General features: G+C 50.7%; 3 protein-coding genes and 1 long non-coding RNA gene across 5 annotated transcripts; 2 read left to right on the top strand and 2 right to left on the bottom strand.

Annotated features, from left to right (window-relative positions):
• Positions 1 to 1,468: 1,468 nt before the first annotated feature.
• On the top strand, positions 1,469 to 7,366 carry LOC112884041 (type I inositol polyphosphate 5-phosphatase 8-like). Its single transcript, XM_025949351.1, has 10 exons — positions 1,469 to 1,635; positions 2,335 to 2,394; positions 2,543 to 2,624; positions 2,752 to 2,841; positions 3,183 to 3,285; positions 3,810 to 3,923; positions 4,509 to 4,977; positions 5,075 to 5,289; positions 5,396 to 5,659; positions 6,460 to 7,366. Exons 2-10 carry the CDS (start codon positions 2,365 to 2,367, stop codon positions 6,749 to 6,751), a joined length of 1,659 nt encoding a protein of 552 aa, XP_025805136.1. The 5' UTR covers positions 1,469 to 1,635; positions 2,335 to 2,364; the 3' UTR covers positions 6,752 to 7,366.
• Positions 7,367 to 9,968: 2,602 nt separating this feature from the next.
• LOC112884831 (soluble inorganic pyrophosphatase 4) lies at positions 9,969 to 13,711 on the top strand. Of its 2 annotated transcripts, none has more exons than XM_025950431.1 (8): positions 9,969 to 10,216; positions 11,637 to 11,778; positions 11,854 to 11,882; positions 12,135 to 12,252; positions 12,292 to 12,434; positions 12,627 to 12,813; positions 13,156 to 13,237; positions 13,351 to 13,711. In XM_025950431.1, exons 2-8 carry the CDS (start codon positions 11,646 to 11,648, stop codon positions 13,391 to 13,393), a joined length of 735 nt encoding a protein of 244 aa, XP_025806216.1. In that variant the 5' UTR covers positions 9,969 to 10,216; positions 11,637 to 11,645; the 3' UTR covers positions 13,394 to 13,711. The 2 variants fall into 2 exon arrangements, with proteins under 2 accessions (XP_025806216.1, XP_025806214.1); XM_025950429.1 differs by having other exon boundaries at positions 9,985 to 10,216; positions 12,135 to 12,200; positions 12,327 to 12,434.
• An 831-nt stretch (positions 13,712 to 14,542) lies between these two features.
• LOC112884832 (probable histone H2A.6) lies at positions 14,543 to 15,324 on the bottom strand. Its single transcript, XM_025950432.1, has one exon. It carries the CDS (start codon positions 15,243 to 15,245, stop codon positions 14,790 to 14,792), a length of 456 nt encoding a protein of 151 aa, XP_025806217.1. The 5' UTR covers positions 15,246 to 15,324; the 3' UTR covers positions 14,543 to 14,789.
• Positions 15,325 to 18,045: 2,721 nt separating this feature from the next.
• Positions 18,046 to 18,794, bottom strand: LOC112884834. Its single transcript, XR_003227187.1, has 2 exons — positions 18,510 to 18,794; positions 18,046 to 18,419 (listed from the first exon to the last, which is right to left on the bottom strand). It is a non-coding gene; the product is annotated as an uncharacterized LOC112884834 (long non-coding RNA).
• Positions 18,795 to 20,284: the final 1,490 nt, after the last annotated feature.

Genomic DNA, 20,284 nt, shown 5'->3' with positions numbered 1-20,284 from the left:
TCAGCCCATATGCCATCATGCATTAGCACTTAAGCTCTCCTCGAAGTATGCATTAGCACGATACTACTATTATTATCATCATCATCGTCGTCGTCATGGTTGTCATATAAGCTAGCCCTTGACTTTTGTTAAACCTTTGATTTTTTCGTTCTGTATGCAAGACTTTTTAGTTAACTCTCTTTTTTCCTCATGCTCTTTCTCCCTCTCTTCCTCCTGCAATTATTATATACATGCTCGCTGCCGGCCATGCATATTCTATATGCGCAACAAATATCACCACTCGCGCCTACAGATGAACTGCCACGGCTGTCATGGCAGATCCAGCTGACGCATGCATCCGTGTAGCTGACCAGTCAACTCGAGCCCCATGCTTACGTGTGCATGCGGACTCCACCATGTACAGCAGCAGGTCAGCTGGCTGGCAGGGTGCTAGCGGAGCAAGCAACGCTGCAGCTGCAGCTGTGTACGTGCCCGCTGACACATGCACGCGATGCAACTGGGGACGACGACGGTCAGATGGGCCAGAAATTAACGAGCTGGTGGCGGCGGCTCCATTGTCGACCTGCCTGCCTCTGCACTCCCTCACTCCCTGAATGTTTGACGTTGTGTTAGTTCAAAAGTTTTCTTATATGTTTTCCGTTTTCTAAGAAAAACATTTGCCCAATCTTTTCTCTTGAAAAAACTGAAGAAGAACAGGTGCCGATCAAAACGAATAGTTCGAAAGAAGAAGAAATAAGTTCAACACACACACACACACACACACACACACACAAAAGTTCGAAACAAACAAGCCATGCATGCCTTTTCCAAAGTCGACCGTGTGGTTGCGGTTATGTGAGGTGGAGGTGACCATCTCGTGCTACCTGTACCTGGTGCATCATCAGCAAGGTGTTATCCTCGGCTCTTCCTTCTTCACTCGAGTGTGATGGTATCTCATTCTGTGAAAAGAAAAGAGAAGCGAGTGGAGAAAATGCTTCTTGTGCACCCCAAGTGAGTGGAGTTTATCTAGAGCCTGAATTTTGGTCAATAGTGAAGAATTTAGATCAATATTGAAGGTTCAAGTCTGCCTAGCGCACCGGTCGATCGGGCTGGTGTTTCACCAAGTCATACAATTTTAAGGTTTCCAAGTCTTTTTTGAATTTTGAATCACATTTTGAAGTATGAGGCTGACCGCCTAACCCGACGATCATAGTAGATGGCAGATTAAAACCCAATCTGTCAGGTACATTGGTCAAGTCGGCTCAGGCAGGGTTTCTTCAAGCGGACCGGGTCGGTCTTGCCAGGCCGGGCTACACATGTTTTCACTGGGTTCGACACAAAGTGCTGCATGTGGGGCCCACCTGCAGGGACAGAGTGGACCGGGAACGTGACTACAACGGCTGCACCTGCGCTCATTTGGCACGCAGGGCACACCTATAAAGGCAGCATCCAGCCCCCCCAGTCCACGCTTGGCTTTTCTCGTCTCCCACCTCCCACGCCTTTCCTCCTCTTGTCTTCAGTTACCACTTCATTGGCAACCGTTCCGGGCTTCCCTCTCGTCTCGCTCCCCTCTTTCCCCCTGGAAAGGACTCCGTTCCCCCCATTTTTCCCGAGAGCTTCTCCCCCCTTCCAGTTTGCTGCATACAGATCGTCAAGGTGAGTGATTCTTTCGAGCTGCGCCTTTCTCCATTCTTTCTGTATGTGCGTGCTCTGTTTCTTTCTCGGCAAACCCAGGCCACGAACCGGCTGTAGGCAGCTCCTGTTACCTCAACTGCAGATACAAATGGTTTCTTTCTTCCTCTCTTGGATGCGCAGTGCTTCCCCCCAAATCCTCGCTGCGTTGCTCTGCGTCACCATTCGCATCTCATGAGTATGTAGATTGGAGTAGAAAGATAAGAAGCTCGCCCTTCCCCGTCTTGGGCTCTTGGCTAATCCACCAGTATCTTTCCTTCCACTTTGATTTCGTTCAGATCCATGATTGATTCCCGAGAAAGCTTCTCTTTTGACTCCCGATCCTTATTGATTTCCCAATGCGAGATGATTTGAATGTTTGTCAGAACAGATTAGATTGTTGGCGCATGTGCACCGTCCGCTCGGCTTTATTTTTCTCCTCTCTCCTGTTGTTGAGCCTAGTTTACTCCTCCGGTTCGGCAGCTCCAGCTGCGCAGCGCACTAGCTCGCAGCTTCCTTGCATTCATTAGTCTAAAATTACTCGAGATTTAGTTGCGCTTTACGACATGCTTTACACCTAAACACGGAAGGAGTAGGAGATCCGCTTGGCCGTGTTAAGCTTCCTTTATGCACGCTATTATATTCTCCTGCCGGGTCTCTGATCACATGAGCTTTTTTTGACAGAAAAGAGAACAGTTCTTCAGGAGGTGAACCATGAGGACAAGGAATCCGACAATGTCAAAGGTTGGTCGGGGGACGAACTTTGATCTAGCGCCATTCCTCCGATTCCTTCTTTGTAAACGTCTTCAGAAGAAAGTTTCTTCTTTGTGGAGAAGGTTGGCTGGATGCGCTTTATTTACCGAAACTTTTTCCTCTCTTCTGTTTCTTACAGTCGTCGTCATGGCCCAAGACGAAGACGGTGGTGAAGAAATTGCTCAACCTCAAGAATTCAGAGTTCCATTCGGACTGCTTCAGTAAGTCCAGCTAAACTTTTCATCTTCGACATTTCAAATCAATCTTTCACTTTCCCGCTCAAATCTTCTGATTTTCTTCCCCAATCATGGCATCCTCTCATCACAAGATTGCGATGTGTTTGACCAGACGAGAGCTTTGGCGGCCAGCAGCAGGAGATGAGGAGGAAGAGCTGCTCCGACAGAGATGGCAGCCTTCTCACCAAGACAGACCTGTCAGGTATTACATTGCAACTTTTTTTCACCAAGCAGAGCTACAGCACCAGTTCCTCCTCTTTTATCTTCAAAAAGCACGGTTACTGTTCTTGCAAGTACAATGGCCTTTACAGACTACAGACAGAGTACAGGCAGAGTAGCTGCGCCGCTCTTACAGTACGTAGTTTCAGTCTTATACTCTTATGATAGAAATAGAAAGAAAGGAAAAAACTAGAGATACATTGTTTTAAAAAACTAGAGGTGTATGTGCTGCTAGTGTGTTTTAAATTACAGAGTTTGGTTTGAATCTTTCCTCATCGTTTTGTTTCGTTTCCTGCCCATGCGCCATGCACGTCGGCTCACCAGGTGGCTGGCTGGTGGAGAGCTCTGAGAACCTGCGGCCGCCTCCTCCTCCCCGGTATGGCTCCCCGGCGCCGACCCCGTCGTGGCGGCCTCCCAAGGAACTCAGGTAAGTGAGCTGGACGCGTCTCAGCACTCGAGCTTACGTCTGGTGATGGAAACGACCGTATTTTTATCTGCATCAGACCAGAGGCGTGCTTCAGAATTCAGAGTATGGAGCAAACGAGAACAAGATGCTCTGTTTGTTTCTGAGGACGTTTTTTTTCCCCATTGAATTCTTGCTGTCATGCCAACTTGCTGCCATGAGTCAATGTGCCCAGCTCATGTTCAGAAGTCAAATTGCGTTGAGTTCATACGATATCGTCGAGCTGGTGGTCGTGTTGTGACTACTGGATAGTGGATAGGAGCGGTGGCTGGGCCTCGGAATACTTTGGGACTGCCGACCTCTAGCTGCTCTTCTTTTTTCGCTTTGAATTTTATCTAGTATAGGGGACAGTGGTTGCAGCAGTACGGTGTAGGCGATTGTCTAATCTCGCTTAGCTGTGGCTAATAATGCTGCTGAGTATATATTTTTTTTAAAAAAAGCTAATCCCTATTCAGTAACTGTAACTGCTTCATGTTCATGTTCTTCAGGATGTTCGTTGGGACATGGAACGTAGGAGGGCGAGCGCCGCACGGAGGGCTGGATCTCTTCGACTGGCTCATCGACGGACCTGCTTCCTCCTCTCCTCACATCTACGTTCTTGGGTACGTATCCGTTCTTGTATACTCGTATATACCAGCGCTATTCATTTCTGAAGACGAGCATGCGTTGGTGTAGAGATTCCTGAATTCTGACAGAGGCAGCCAGAAATGGTTCGTCCAGTTGAGAGCAGCATGATTATTCCTGCTTGACAGGAAGCTCCACTCATGGTAATCATGAAACGCTGTCATAGGAATTGACAGTTTTCGTGTGGATTTCAGTGCGAACCCATGGTGGCTGCAATTATGGCATCATCTGCTTGCTTGAGTGTACATAGGAGTAGGTCGTGGTCATGGATTTCAGTGTTTGCGTTCATTTCTGGAGCTATAATCATGGCCATCACCCTTTCAGAAGCCATGAGGGCCCCAGTGCATAGGAAATGCATGCAGTTCTGTCTGGTCTAGAACAGCATAAACAAACAGTCAAAATTACTACTGTTATATGTTTCCCTTGGCCAATTTTTTACTTTGAACTACTAGTAGTAATTATGTCTGCAAATTTGTGATCCAACTTTTCTTTATCAATACTATACTAGTAGTAATAGGCAGCTCAATTTTTCAGTCAACTGAGCTTGAGCACCCATCCCGCAGCTTCCAGGAAATCGTGCCGCTGAACGCCGGGAACGTGCTCGGCGCCGAGGACAAGGGCCCCGCCTGCCAGTGGCTGGACCTCATCCGGCGAGCGCTGAACCCTTCGTCCTCCTCCCCGGAGAGCAGAGGCAGCCACGTTCTCTTCCCCTTGGACTCGCTCCAGAAGGGCCGGGTGAGCTTCTCGGACCTGCTGGCCGCGGAGGACAGCAGGCTGAGCACGGCGTCGGAGCTGGACGACGACGCCAGCGAGCCGTCCACGTCGAACCCGGAGTCGAGCAGCGAGGAGGAGGCCGGCGACTTCGGCGGCGCGGCGCGGCGGCTGCGCGGGCACGGCTACCGGCTGGCCGCCAGCAAGCAGATGGTCGGCATCTTCCTCTGCGTCTGGGTCCGGGCCGACCTCCTGCCCTGCGTCACCAGCCTCAGGATCTCGTGCGTCGGCAGGGGCATCATGGGCTACATGGGGAACAAGGTGATCATCAAGCCACTTCAGTGGCCGCGGTTGATTGAAATACGTCGGCGCATGAAAAGAAAATTCAGTCTCTGATCTGAATTTTTGATCGATTCAGGGCTCCATCTCGGTGAGCCTGACGCTGCAAGGCGGCGCGTCGCTGTGCTTCGTGTGCACGCACCTGGCGTCCGGCGAGAAGGACGGCGACGAGGTGCGCCGCAACAGCGACGTCGCCGAGATCCTCAAGCGGACGAGGTTCGCGCCGAGTCCACTCCGCTTCTCCAGGCAGGCGGCAGCGGCGGCGCTGTCGCCGGAGACCATCTTGCAGCACGAGTAAGGACCTCCTCGTCCCCATCAGCATCGCGCCAGTCAATCAATACGTAGTGACCCTGAACCGTGGCTGATCGAACGCGTTCGTGACCGATGGGTGGACGTGCAGCAAGGTGATATGGCTCGGCGACCTCAACTACCGCCTGACGAGCGGCGGCGGCGACACGCGGGAGCTGCTGGAGCGGCACGACTGGCAGGCGCTCCTGGAGCGGGACCAGCTGCGGACGGAGCAGCGGGCCGGGCGCGTGTTCTCCGGGTGGGAGGAAGGCCGCATCCGCTTCCCGCCCACGTACAAGTACCTGGCCGAGTCCGACGCCTACGCCATGAGCCTCGGCGCCTCCGGCTCCCGGGAGAAGAAGCGCACGCCGGCATGGTAACGACCACTAATCCCCCGTGCTGATTACTACTGAGTACTGACACGAGATTAATCAGTCTCTCTGGTAGGAATAATTGGAGCCGGTTAGATTGGGACTGAAGAATTAGGGGTCACATGGACACGACGACGCATCGTGTAGGGAGAGTGACAAGATCGTGCACGGTCGATCGATCGCTGGGCGCGCACCATCCCTGCAGACAGATCTATCGTAGCCGCATCACATCACATGCATTGGCAGCACTAGATCATGTGAGCTCTACGAACTAAACGCCTTGCAGGTTTTGACTAAATCCCCATGTCTCTGCCACCATCGTCTCCAGTTCCCCGTCGACGATCACAAACCAACTATCTAGCCATGAATAATTTCTAGCTAGTACGAATATTGGCCTAGAGGCGCCACGTCCGTGGATGATTCGAGGCCGACAGGACGACCATGCATGGAATCTCAAGTTGTTTAGAGTGGGATCTATCAAGACCAGATGCTCTGAATTCAGCTCTCCATCAGTGGTAGTGAACTAGTGATGGACAATCTATCGAAATTAACAAGCTTAGGAGTAGCAGCGTAGGCTCGACGGTGACCAGTCCCTGTCGAGCCCCGGCAGGCTGCGTCGCCTCCTGTCGCAGCATGATGCTGCTGCCTGCTGAGCATAGGGAAGCTACCTGCTGCTTTACGCATGCACGCACGTACACATAGTGAAAGAATCAACTATGACAGCGCCTCATCTTTTACTAATCAATACTACCACGCTTCCTAATGACCTTGTTGGCTCATGCACGTTTGATTTGGTTTGCTGCAGGTGCGACCGCATCCTGTGGCGCGGCGAGGGGATGGACCAGCACTGGTACGCGCGCGGCGAGTCGCGCTTCTCCGACCACCGCCCCGTCAGCTCCCTCTTCTCCGCGCGGCTCACCGACGCCGATGGTAACAAGCCGGCGGCGCTACGGGGGAACTTCGCCCAGCGCACGGCGGCGCGCGGCTTCCGGCGGCGCAGCACCATGCCGCCCAGGGCCGCCGCGGTGGTGGCCGCGCCTCGCTGCGCGGTGGAGGCCGAGGAGATGCTCCTCGTGCCGCTCTCCTCGAGGTTCTGACACGCGCGAGCGAGCGCGCATGCATCGCGGACACTGGCAGCTGAGCTGGGTCGACGATGAGCAGGGATCGAGGCAACGCGGCGGCCCACGGCCATGCATGGAGACTATGAATTGTTGCTCTGTCAACGAGAAAAGATCGCGCGTGCCACCGGTCGCCCCCGGTGAGACGGAGCAGAGCTGCGTGCCCGAGGCCCGGAAAGGGTAGAGCTGAGCAGCCGTGCGCCCTCATGATTGGCCGCGGGGCGCCATGGGGCATGGGCGGCGACAGCGACAGCTTCAAGGCGTGTGCGCGGTGGCGACCGGCAAGGGAGACATTCTCCTCGGGAACGGGCAGGCTTTTCAGGGTGTCTTCTTGGAAAGAATGTGCTTTCTTGCTATACGCAGCTACGCTGCCCGTAGGATGTAGAGGTATAGGAGAGCTCCTTTCTTGTTTTTTCTTTTCCCTCCGGCAACACAATCGAAAAACTTGTGAGCAGACTATCAGCATGGAGCCATGGAGGGCTTCTGTACTCAAGGAGGTAGAGTTTCCTTTAGGTGGTCAACGGGACCGATAAGGCTCCCCTGATTTCATCAGCAGGGTAGCAGATGATGGAATTATAGTTCACTAAAAAAAGAAGTTTGTCAAAATCATATATTCTAAATCGCATGAATGTAGATTCTATTAACAAAAAAATGTAGGACTAAATCGGCGGCGCCAGGTTTCTCATTTGGTTAGGTCAAAAATCTTTGCCAAGAGTTCGGTAGTAAAGGTAAATCTCAAGAGCAATAATTTTATTTTGTTTTTTTTTGAAAAAAAGAAACCATCATCGAGAGGGAAAATGTAAAGGCCTAGCGTTAATAATTGGGGCCTATCAATTAGTTTTGATTTGCTACCAGGGGGAATTGTTTGTTTGAAACGCTTAAGTTTCCTTTCCGTAGAAGTAGAAGAGAGGTCGAGTGTACTATTTGCACTTCGGAAACTGAAAGAAGGAAGGAAATATGAGCTGACCAGCTCCATAAGCTGGTGCTAATTCACGAGACGAATTTATTAAATCTAATAAATTTATCATTAGTACATGTTTATTTAGCACCATATGATCAAATTATGAAGTAATTAGGTTTAATAGATTTATTTCACGAATTAGACTCTATTTATACAATTAGTTTTATAATTCGACTATATTTAATAATATCCGATGTGACGAACCGAAATAGGAGATTTTACTTGATATCAAATGTAAACGTAAGCTGGGTTGTCAAAGTCGGTGACGATGGAGACGCGTGGCACCCACGAATCAACCCACATGGTGATATTATTATGGGTTCCAGTTGCATCCCATTGCTGTTACGTATTACTAATGGCAACCGACTAGTACGTACTCCCGCGCGCGGCGACCTAGGAGGCTTTGGAAGCATCCGCCGTGGAGGAAGACGTCAAACGGAGAGACCTCTTCCCTTTCCCTGTCTGCTTTCTTTCTTTCCTGGAAAAAAGGAGGGAGGCGGATGAGCGGAGGAAGAACGTTGCCGTTTCCACTGGGCTCTCGGTCCGCCACCAGTCTGCTCTGCTCCTTGCACGTCCAGGAGGCCCGCCTTTGCCGTAGCGGGCCGGTCGCCCAATGACAGCCACAGGCCGCCTCCTGTCTGATCAGGCAAACTGTATGCGGCCTACAGCCAGCGGCCAGCCTACTAGCTAGCTGCTTGGAGGGAACCTCTCAAAAAAAAAAAAAAAAGCTGCTCGGAGGAGGTGCGTGCCACGCGAGCACGGGTGGTCGTGCAGCGTGCGTCCCCCCTGCTGGTAGCAGCATCGATGGCGTGCCGTGTTTCAGAATTCAGATGCAGGCTTGCCTGGCATTGACCGGCAGCCCAAGAGGAAGATTCGGTCGGATATTACTGGCATATTCTAACAGCAGTTGCTAGCTAGTGGCATGGCATACTAGTACTAGTACTATAGTGCTATGTTCATACTACTGGTAGTTTAATTTAGACAAGGACCTTATGCTACTGTACTAGGTTGGCGACAGCTCCGAAGAAGGAGCAGGCAAAAAAAAAATAAGGAAAAAAGAAAACGGGGTGCAATCAAGTCGTAGCCGCTGGAGGAGTAGTCTGCACCCTCAAGAAATGAAGAAATATATCTTATAAAAGGAAAAAAGTAATAAATAAACTCATAAAAGTAAGCTGGGCTGTCCCCGGTCCAAGAAGGTGGGGGTGCTGTGTAGCGTAGGCCAGAGGTCAGAGTCCGTGGGTGGCGCGGGATCAGGACGGAGACGCGTGCGTGCCAAATCCGTTCCGTTCCACCACCCAGCATGCCGCCGTACGTAAATGCACCTACTAGACCTCTTGCCGATACGCCTTGGACTGCACACGATAAGTTTGATTTTGACGACGTTATCGACCTAGCACGGAGGTAATTCGGCCTCCGGGCGCGGGCGGCGTAGAACGGAGACCGGACCATTTCCTTGCGTCGCTCGCTCCATGACTGGCTCCACCTGCCGCGTGGAAGGATCGTCGGTCGCCCCACACCCGGCGGCCGCTGCCCTGTCGGAGATCGATCCGCCAGTCAGGCAGCGCCTCCGCCGGGCGGCAACCGCCGCTGGCGAAGAGCCAACAGCTCCGCACCGACGTGCGACCGACACCCTGATGCTGAGCTCCCCCGCGGCGACGGGGCACGGACACCGCTTCCGTTCTAATCGTCGCGTCTTTTTTTTTTCCGTTCTTCTTTTCTCCGACGAGTAACAATATTCAAATGGTTGTGTTGAGCTGGTGCTGTTGCTGTTGCGGCATCTGGTGCGGGTGCAGCCGATGAGGCGTCGCTTCCACGCCAGCCAAGCGCCGAATCGGATTCCTCCTGCGCGGCGGGGGCAGCCGCGCCGGCGCGCCCCCACCGACACCAGCGCGCGCCCTCCGATCGCCCTCACCGACGGCCGCGATCGAGCGGGAGCCCACCGGCCGCCGGGCCCACACCACGACCCGTCACCCGAGCTGGGTGCGCCACGTGGAGGGGGATCGAGAAATGTGCGCATTTCCGCCGGCACGGATGCCCTCTGCTCCAAATCCTCACCAGCACCCCGGATCTTCCTAGGAACCGCGGATCCGTCCTAGCCGGTAGGCACGGGCAGGGGCACGGGTGCGAATACGCGAAACCGCGGGGCTTCCTCCTCTGACAGCCACTGCAAGTGGAAAAAAACCGAAAAAATAAACAGGCAGGGCGAGCCGGCAGCCAACGGGGCGTGGCTTTAAACGCGCAAAAGCGCAGGGCCGAAGAAGCGGGAAGTACACCGCTCCCCCTCTCTCTGTCGGTCTCCTCTCGCCTCCGCTCCGCTCTGCACCGGCCGCCTGCGCCTCCTCCTCCTCTTTAAAAGCGCGGCAGAGCTCCCCTCCCGCTCCCATCCCCTTCCCGTGGCGTGCCTTCTAGGGTTTCCTTCCTCCTCCGCCTCCCCGCGCCGCTCCCTCCCGCCCGCCAGATTTGGATCTGCGCTCCAGCCCCAGGTGAGCATGTGTCTTCCTCCTCCTCCTCCTCCTCCTCCTCCCCCTCTGCACCCCCGAACAGCAGCCTGCTCCTGCTCTAGCACTAGTAGATAGATCCCCATTTCGTTTCGCGTCTGATCCTGTTCCTACGGTTCGTACGTATCTCCGCCTCCAACGCTGATTAGGCGATTACTTCGCCTGCGCCCGCGGTTGCTTGCGTTTCACTTGAAACGCGTATCCTCCTTTTGTTGTTGTACGCTGTTGTTTTTGTTTAATCCCTCTTGAGCTGGCCATGCGCTTGGACAGATTCTCGCCCCAAATGCGCGCGTCTCCTTCTCCCCTCTCCATGCGCATGAAGGGGAAAAAATATACCTGCAAAACTCATTCAGATCGCGTGTGCGTCATTGCTTACTACGGAGTCGTACTTAGTACTCTCCCTGTCCGAATTCCAAGTCAACAATATACTGCGTCTGCAATTCAAATCCTATTAATTGCCGCCACCGATTTTCCTCTGTACATAGACGTATTGTCTTGCTTTGGTGCCACAATGTCCACACCACACGGAGCAAACTCTGTATATTAGTGTACGCAGGACTCTGGCACTTGGCACATATGTGGAATCACGTACTATCCTGCTGGTTCTAGGGTGCCTGCAACTGCCAGGTTGTTTCTTATATACAACTATCACAGCGTGCACGACTCCTCTAGCTAGTCGTTCCAATCCGGAAATCTTGTCCATTGACCATTTACTTCCTTGCATATATAGATTCATACTACAGCTGCCTGTGCAATTGCGGGTGCAATAGTGCTCGTTCACAAGCCAAATTCCAAGATAGCATATCATGAATAGTGCTTTTGTTTCATTCCCTGTATAGCACCTATTGCACGTTCTCTTAGTATTTGGCTGTGCTTTTCGATTTGCTAGCAGTTGGTTTGCTCATTTCATTTGTGATGATACACAATCTGTATGGATACAAGCATGGAGTTATGTGCCCAAAGCGCCTCAGTTCACATGTCCACTCATGGTATCATGTGCATCGCTTTTTTCACCATCACACAAAAAAGTGTAAACATGATGGGTGGTCTGTTTATATCTTTTAGCCTAATTAAACCAGACAGCATAGTTGGTGACATCCATCTGCTTCTTTCCTCAAAAAGATTTCTTTGCTGCATTTAATTTTATCACCCCTAACTTCTTGTTTTTAGCATGTTTAGGAGGCTTGATGCTGTTTTTGGTTCAGATGTTTATGATGATGAAACAGTGAAACCCCAAACCAACGTGGACAATGCTTCCTATTTTAGTCACTGTTGGACAATGTCTTCAGTGTGAACCATGTTACCTAGTGCAGTCGATGTTGGGCTACGTCTTCAGCGTACATTGTTCCTTCCCCAGGAAGACCAATTCAAATCAGTTTACCTGGAAACCTTTTATTCTTGCCAGGTTGTTCCGATGGCTCCCGCTGTAGAAGCTGTGAAGAAGGAGGCAGGCTCATTCCAAAAGGTTCCTGCTCTGAATGAAAGAATACTGTCATCCATGTCCAGGAGATCTGTTGCTGCGCATCCTTGGCATGATCTGGAGATTGGTATTCTACTCATCTTGACAAGCTGTCAATCTTCTCTTGTTTGCTATCAGATACTTATGTTTCTCGATCATGCAGGCCCTGGTGCACCAACCATATTCAACTGTGTAAGGCCATCATTTGATACTTCACTGATTAATTGAACTTTTGTTGCTTAACATTTGTGGATACTTTCACAACATGTTCATTTTGATATCACAATATTTTGTCTGTCTTTTCTTGGGAAAAAACAAAAATAAAGAACTCCCTGACATTTATACCAAGTTTGGTTCTGAACTTTTATGTGTCAGTGGTCACTTTCTGATGCCTGCTCAAATGTTTTAGAAAGACTCATTAAAGGGGTCCTATTTCTTTGCCAGGTCATTGAGATACCCAGGGGCAGCAAGGTGAAGTACGAACTTGACAAGAAAACTGGACTGATAAAGGTAATGCAATGCGGCTTGTTGCACATATTGTTGCGAACATCTATCTTCTCAGTTCTAATATGTCCTGTTTTGCATTCATCTATCTTCTCAGTTCTAATATGTCCTGTTTTGCATTTGAATGTGCAGGTGGATCGTGTGCTGTATTCATCAGTTGTGTATCCTCACAACTATGGATTCATTCCTCGCACACTTTGTGAAGACAGTGACCCTCTGGATGTGCTGGTTATAATGCAGGTGTGTCTTAGTTTTTTGTTCTATGAATTGCAAATTGTTAGATTCATAGTGTTCTGAGCAGTTGTAGCAATAAGTTGAACTAGTTCCAGCGGTGTTCTAGAGCCATCTTGCATTTACAAGTATTGCCATTTCTCATTTCTGCATGTCTCAGAGAAGATGTTTATCAAATGTTACTTTTGTGTGGGTGTGCAGGAGCCAGTTATTCCAGGCTGTTTCCTACGTGCAAAGGCCATCGGCGTTATGCCTATGATTGATCAGGGAGAGGCAGATGACAAGATCATTGCTGTGTGCGCCGATGATCCTGAATACAAGCACTACAATGATATCAAGGAGCTTCCACCTCACCGCTTGGCTGAAATCAGGCGCTTCTTTGAGGACTGTATCCTTTTGTATTCATTCGATCAGTATTTAGTTCTGCTAGCTAAGAATCTACTGTCTTATGCAATTAATGTTTTCATCATAATTGCAAAATTCTCCTAACTTATCTGCAATCTGCTACTTTGCAAATAATCCTAACTTGACATGAACATCAAGGCCTCTTTAACAATAGCAGTGCATTGTTGGCTGTTGTGCATTTCCAAATGTGTTTGCCATTTTTTGAGTGATTAACTAGCAAACCCGTATCATGTGTTAAATTGTTAATTGTCTCAATCTCAAGGCCAAGCTAATATTAGTGTACTTGCCTCTTAATTTGAGTGATTTCTTTAACCGGGATCTACAGACAAGAAGAATGAGAACAAGGAGGTTGCCGTCAATGACTTTCTGCCTGCTAGCGCTGCTTATGAAGCCATACAACACTCCATGTAAGATAATGTCAACACTTGAAAAAAAATCCAGACCATGCTTGGTACTTCGATTCAGGTGAAATGTGTTCTTCACAACCTAACTGGATGGCAATGTATGTTCTTTTACACAGGGATCTGTATGCTACCTACATCGTTGAGGGCCTGAGGAGGTAGGCTGCTGCTGCTGCGTGGTGCACCGACTCCTTGCTTGAGGTTGTCTTTCACCGGTCGGATTTGGAGGATGTTGACGAAAAACTGAGATATACCCCTACCTAATGAAACACAAGTATTGTTATTTTGTTGGTGACTTGTATACCGCTAGTAATGAACCCTGAATCAAATCCCCTGGGGAATCAGTAGTAGTTGAAGCTAGTACCACAAAAGAGTGGGCAAAATATTCTTTCCTGGCCTCAGTGCCTATATATGTTGTACTTCATTGGTATCGTAATATTCATTCCTTTTGTGGTATAATCCAGCGGCTGAGATTGAATTCGTTCTGTTCTGTCACTTCTATAGTTCTATGATAGGAAATGTGCCTCGTGCAAACTTGCAAAGGCTTCAACGTTTTTCCTACTTTGAAAAACAAGGCCTGGCATTGTTGAGATGTATCAAAAGTTTAAAGAGTCTTGGAAATTTGTAGAGAGAGCATGAGGATCGTTGCAAAGCGGACTAACAATGCACCTTGCGGAAAAACAACTGAGTAATGCGCCTTATGAAAGGAAAAAAAACTGAGTCATGCACCTTACGGAAAAAACTCAGTGACGAGCAACAGCTATCTTTTGCAGGTTACCTCAGAATTCATATTGTTCAGTCTGGCGCCGAACTGCCGAAGCCGCGTCTCTCTTGGAGGTGGGTGATGAAGCTTTCACCATTTGCAAATTGGGGACGCACACCAGCCAGAATTTATCTGTCAAAGACAGCTGTATGAAGCGTAGGTCGAAATTCGCATGCCGGCAAACTTGCAACTAATTTACAGCACACGAAAGGAACTGGAACAGTTACAATTACAACTCGCTCCAGTCTGAATCTACCTGGCAAATTTGTCATGAATGGACGCTCACCTCATTGAATCCATTCGCCATTCCAATCACGCTGCTCCACCAACACACCACGCAAATGAAAAGTACAAGGAATTTCACTGGAACCATTAGGATTCACCAGAATGAAAATACTCATACCCGTAATGAAAATGAAAATGTTCAACCTGTCGGAAATGAACCATCCCACAACCAAAATCGAATGGAACCAGCAAGCAGACAAGTACCCGCACCAGGAAGAACCAGCTTCCGAAGCCCAGGGAAAGAAGGGCAAAAACCAGATCCAGCATTCATAAAGGAGAGCAAATCGCCCCCTCTTCTTCTCATTAAATTTTGGTAACATAGATATCCCCATCACCAAAAACTACAGCTAGACTTAGACTTAAGACTTAGACTTAGGACCCGAGCTCGGATGACACGATACATAGAGATGCGGCACTACATACACAGAAAAGCAAGGAACACAGGGGAAACGAGACTGCTAGTCTCGGATCAGATGAGATGAGATCGGCGCTCGCATCAACATGAGCAGCCTACTTCTTGGGGGACTTGGCGGCGGCCTTCTTGGGCGACTTGGCCGCCTTCTCTGCCTTCTCGGCGGTCTTCTTGGGGAGGAGCACCGAGTGGATGTTGGGGAGGACGCCGCCGTGCGCGATGGTGACCCCGGCCAGCAGCTTGCCCAACTCCTCGTCGTTGCGGATGGCGAGGAGGACGTGGCGCGGGATGATGCGGTTCTTCTTGTTGTCGCGCGCCGCGTTGCCAGCCAACTCCAGGACCTCGGCCGCGAGGTACTCGAGGACGGCGGCGAGGTAGACGGGGGCGCCCGTGCCCACGCGCTGCGCGTACCGGCCCTTCTTCAGGTAGCGCCCAATGCGGCCGACGGGGAACTGGAGCCCGGCCTTGACGGAGCGCGACACCGGCTTCTTCTTCGGCCCGCCCAGCTTGCGGCCCGCCGCCGCCTTCTTCTCCTTCGCGGCGCCGCCGTCCATCTCCGAGGGCGGGTGAGTTTGGAGGGAATTCGGTTTTGGGTTTGGGGGGGAAGCGAGGGAGACGGGATTCGATAAATCAATTTTCAGTCGGTACCGGATTCGAACGCTGCGCTGCTTTTTATAGCTGCGAGCGGGGGACGGGGGTGGGGGCCACAGGGGGGAGCGATCCGCGTGATGTGGGGTGAGCGCCGTTGGATCGCGGCGAGGGGGGCGGTGGGGATTTGTTTTGGAAGCGCGATCCGTGGGAGGGAGCAGCGGGCCAATCAGGAGCGAGGGAGCCGGCAGCTGGAGGACTGCTGAGGTGTGTGGGGTTGGTGGCAGGCGTGAGGCCCGTGCGAGTGGTTTGCTGTGGACGCCCGCCAGATAATACATGAAGAAGGTTCTGTGGTCTGGTCACGGCACGAAGCATGAAGCATAAGCAAAAATCTCTATTTCTTTATCCTCATCCAAACATGATACTGAGCAGGAGCAGTAGAAAAATTATGGTCTTACTTTGTAAGTACTAGATCATTAGATTTTTATCGTAACATTACCAGAGCGCACTATCAGAGCGCACTATATAGTTCAGAGTTGGAGAAGATTGGAGCTCCAGAGTTGGAACAGAAGGTGCTTGTTCTACAGAGACGGCTAGGAAACAGGTTGGATGGGGTGTGTCGAGATGGCTGTCGTCTTCGGTCATGAAGGTGATGCATCAAAAGTAGTAGGAGGACATATCAGCCGATGACGATGTTGTCATCGGCCATGGGGAAGTAGGTCTTGCGGTGGTAGTGGGGTATGTGATGATACAGAGTTGGTAAGTGGAAAAAATAGATAAGGCACGGGATGAAATAGAAGAAAAGAAAGGTGTAAAGAAAATATGAAAAAGAAAGATGAAAGAAATGGAACGTCTTCGTTGATCACTGTTGGCTGTTGGTGTTGTTGCCTAACCAAGTATATTCATACAAAAATGGCCACTATCATTAAATCATGACTAATCTTACCACTTAGGCCCTGTGTATCTATCAAAGGATGATCCGTTGTGACCTTGCTAATTATGCTCCTATGAGATTATATTAAACTTTAGGAGGTATTTATATCGTTTCCGATGCTTTTTGGGTCTTTCACTCAATTCATTGACAACCATAACTCATCTTAGGGAGACACAAACCATTTAGCCTTCCCCATAAGAAATCATCTCACTTCTGACAATCTTCTTTGTTTATTTGTGAAGACAAATCCTAGATATCATCGCAGAGAACCCTAAATCCCTAGTTGATCTCACAATTCTAGGTCACATGATATGCTTAGAAAAAATGAGCACGATACCACAATATTGATGCGTATGCCCAGTGTGATGTTAGTAGAGATGAAATACATATTCCATAACGCCGTGAAGATGAAACAAATAATCTAGCAAAACTCGTGGAAGAGGAAGAACACCCTAACAGCTATAGCAAAGAAATCAATGTGGCATTAGATAGAAAAATGTTTGTACCTGTCACATTGAAGCGGAAGTGAATCCTTTTCTCAACAAGCCACATGCCAACATACTTTCCCATGATGCAGTAACATGACCACGGCATCTTGAGAATCAAAAGCTAGGATAATAAGATATTTTTAGAGTCAAGTAAAAAGAAATTTCCAAATGTGTTTGGCCCACCTGCCTATAGTTAAATACATGTGGAAATCAATAAAACTACACCCAGCAAAGTCACAATATTCTCCACCTCGTCGGCTTCTCCATCGCCACCTCCTCTAACCTCTAACATGGCGGCCCTAAATCTGGTCAGAGTATCCGAGTTCACACGGCTCCACCACAAACAATTTCATCCGGTTGGGGCAAGAGAAGATGAACTCAAAGCACTGACAAAAGGCACTTGAATCTACATGGAGGCACTTACCTATCAGGCCACGAGGCGGCCACACTTCATTGCAGAACACAAGTGTTGCTGTTAGTTCAAACTGGACCCACACCGCTGAGGACTCCATGTGGCTAGGATGACATTGGGGGCAAAAGCTCGTTCGCCGCCTTGTGTCATAGCCGTGCCCGCTTCTCATGGAGATCGATCCGTACCCTCATCCTTATCGAGTTGGCAACGCCCTCATCCTCCTCCACCGCGCATGGCAACCGCCTCAGCACAGATCCGGGCACCACGCACCATGGCACGACACTTCTTCTCTGCTGTAGGTGCTGCCATCCCTTGCAGGTTCTAAGTACGCACACTATCAATGGCTTAGACAAGCTTATGTGACACTTCTTCCAAGCTCACGGGAAGAAGTGTGAAGCATGGTGGAGGAGGAGGAGGCGGCGGCGAATGGGGTAAAGGAGAGAGCAGGGAAAAGAGGAGACGGAGAGTGGGGGCAGTGTGTTCGGAAACCCTAAACCACAACTACCTTATACGTGGCTTAGATAAGCTTGGGCTGAGGTAGAGTGAATTGGCCCATTATTGCCTTGTGCCTTGTGGTTGTGGGCCAACTTAAGATCCTTTTTAAGTCATGGGGCAGCCTCTCAATTTGGAGAGATAGATTTTCTCGTTGCCCATGGTGAAGGGTGGATGTCCGAAGAAATATTTGTAAGCAGTGACAAGAGTTAAGAAGTGTGAGTGTGATTAGGGATGTAAACGGATCGGGTACGGACGGATATTATCGATATTGTATTTATTTTCATATTTTCTATCGGATTCGGTTTCAAACACGGATAGCCTCGGATACAAATACGAATACGGATGGCTTCAGTTACCGATATGAATAGATGTGTATCGAATACGGAGAGAGCCGGATCATCCGGATAACGTCGGACACGGATGTTTCTTCGGATACAGAGTAAAGGCAACATTCATATGTATCACACGTGTTATAACCATTTCAACACCCTACAAGTCCAAATTCTAACTAGATTACGCTTAATTACATGACATTTCTAATTTATTATATAGATGAGAGATTTAATTACACGACAATACAACATCCTAACTTGCTATGTAGTTTAGAGTCCTAGACCGAGAGACACTCGATTACACTTACACGACAACGGCATTATAACTTAGTACATAGAGCAGGTCTGTGGTTGCTTCCTTTGCCACCAGCTCAGCAGCAGGTCTCTGTGGATTTGGTGCTGATTGACCTGCTGTAATAGCAGTAATAGCAGGCGATGCTCCTGTGCTTGCACACACGCTCCCACTTGCAGTGTCCATCCTAAAACTCCAACGTTACTATCACGTTTTATAAATTGAAATCCTAGGATGCGTTGGAAGGTAGGGAACCCTTTAGAACAGGCATCTGTACCTGGTTGAGCTGCGTCAGTGAGGTACTGAGGCCCCTGGCAGCAAGGATTTGACGGCCGGCGGCGGGTGGGTTGACGGGCGTTGCGAGATGCTGGGAGGACGATGCGCTGCGCGACCAGCGAGGACCGGAGGATGCGCGGCCGAGGTGGAGGGATGGGTGCCGGAGCGCCGGGGCAGGACGGGCGGCGCGAGCGTCTCGTTCTCGCCGACTCGCGCTCCGGCCGGGCCGGCGGCCTGCGGCGTCTCGCGAGAAGGGGTGAAGAGTCGCGACGATGGAAGAACCGAAGAAGGGGAAAGGTCGCGGAGGGGTGTGCATGCGACCATGCGAGTGGGCCGATGGGGGCGCAGTTGGGCCTGTCGGGGTGTGGGCTGCCTGGGCTGTTCTTTTGTCGGATACACATTCAGATATATCCGGAAAAATACTGAAAAATTGACATCGGAAATGGGCCAGGCCAAATGTCTGAACATGCCACCCAAAACATATAAACAATCTAGAAGAGGTAGAGAATCATATGAACATCCTAGGAGCGTTCCAACCCGACCTACTTGTATATGATCCAGTTCGAGTTCGATCGCTGGTCGGAGAGGTAGAGAATCATACCTGATAACGTGGTGCACGACTAGTGCCCTACTTGTATATGATCAGTTATGCAACAAAAGAGTTCGGTACGACCTCGGAAGCTTATGCTGTTACATAAACATATGTTGTTTGGACATTGGAATAAAAGCATCTAAGCTTATTTTAGCACCTATGATGATATTTTTACCAATTTACCATACTGCCATGATTCGTAATTGTATGATAGGAGAAACCCCTCAGCATGGGCCCATTGTCCAGAAGCTTTTTCCCCTAGTCCAGAACTTTTTACATTTTTACCATTATTATGAACACCACTCATCCGAATATCATTTTTACGGTTATCTTTTATAAAACTGCTACTGAAAAGAGAAGAAATCTCATAAGTTTAGAAAAGCGGTTGTTTTTCGTGCTTATCGTGCTAGGTCATGGTGCTAGCATGGAGACACGTTGCAAAAAGATGATGCTGCCCCTGCCCCGCAGCTCCTCTCACTGCCAGGTGGGCTCCACTTGTCAGCTTCATCTCCCACCTCCCGTACCGGAGAGGCAAGGCCACCCGCGCCGCCGAGGCCGAGATCCACCACGAGCTCGCCCGCGGCCAGTGCCATCCGCGTTGCCAGGGCCGAGCTCGCCTGTAGCCAGGCCACCCGCCAGCTCGGCCACGAGCTGCCCGCGGTGGCGGAGGATGCGTGTGGGCTGTTGCACTGAGCCGGCCTGCTGCAGCTGTCGGGCCGCGCGCGCACCAGCTGGGCCTTTTGCTCCGCGTCGTCTGCGCGTGCGAGCGCTGGCGGCAGCTGGGCGCCGCCGCTCGAGCGCTGTGCTTGCTGCCGCGCGCCGCCGGTGGCCGCTTGCTCCGCCTGGCGATGCGTGCCCGTGTGCATGCCGCACGGACCGGGGCCCTCCTCGCGGTGCTCCTCTCCCCGCCGGCGGCCCCTCCCGGCCCCGTACGCCTCGCGCCGGCGCTGGAGCCGCCGAGCCGGGCGTTCCGCGGCACGCCGAGACCCCTGCGGTTGAGGGCCTCCCTAGCCTCGTGGGATGGGTCTGGACTGGACGCCGGCGTGGCGGCGGGGGAGGACGGCAGGCTGGAAATCGCGAAGCTGGGGATCTCCGGGCGGATCGTGGCCTCGGCGGCGCGGGTGGCCTTGCCTCTCCGGTACTGGAGGTGGGAGACGAAGCTGACGAGTGGGGTCCACCTGGCG

The sequence above is a fragment of the Panicum hallii genome, chromosome 3 (genome assembly GCF_002211085.1).
Source record: "Panicum hallii strain FIL2 chromosome 3, PHallii_v3.1, whole genome shotgun sequence".
NCBI classification, from domain to species: Eukaryota; Viridiplantae; Streptophyta; class Magnoliopsida; order Poales; family Poaceae; genus Panicum; species Panicum hallii.
This window is presented reverse-complemented; position numbering and strand designations above follow the sequence as displayed.

Bases quoted from the DNA above. Each gene is read 5' to 3' on its own strand.
- LOC112884041 (XM_025949351.1), top strand. From the start codon at position 2,365: ATGAGGACAAGGAATCCGACAATGTCAAAG. The intron at 3,286-3,809 runs GTAAGTGAGCTG...CATGTTCTTCAG, and splicing joins CGGCCTCCCAAGGAACTCAG to GATGTTCGTTGGGACATGGA. The intron at 3,924-4,508 runs GTACGTATCCGT...CCCATCCCGCAG, and splicing joins CCTCACATCTACGTTCTTGG to CTTCCAGGAAATCGTGCCGC.
- LOC112884831 (XM_025950431.1), top strand. From the start codon at position 11,646: ATGGCTCCCGCTGTAGAAGCTGTGAAGAAGGAGGCAGGCTCATTCCAA. The intron at 11,883-12,134 runs GTAAGGCCATCA...TTTCTTTGCCAG, and splicing joins CACCAACCATATTCAACTGT to GTCATTGAGATACCCAGGGG. The intron at 12,814-13,155 runs GTATCCTTTTGT...CGGGATCTACAG, and splicing joins CAGGCGCTTCTTTGAGGACT to ACAAGAAGAATGAGAACAAG.
- LOC112884832 (XM_025950432.1), bottom strand. From the start codon at position 15,245: ATGGACGGCGGCGCCGCGAAGGAGAAGAAGGCGGCGGCGGGCCGCAAG.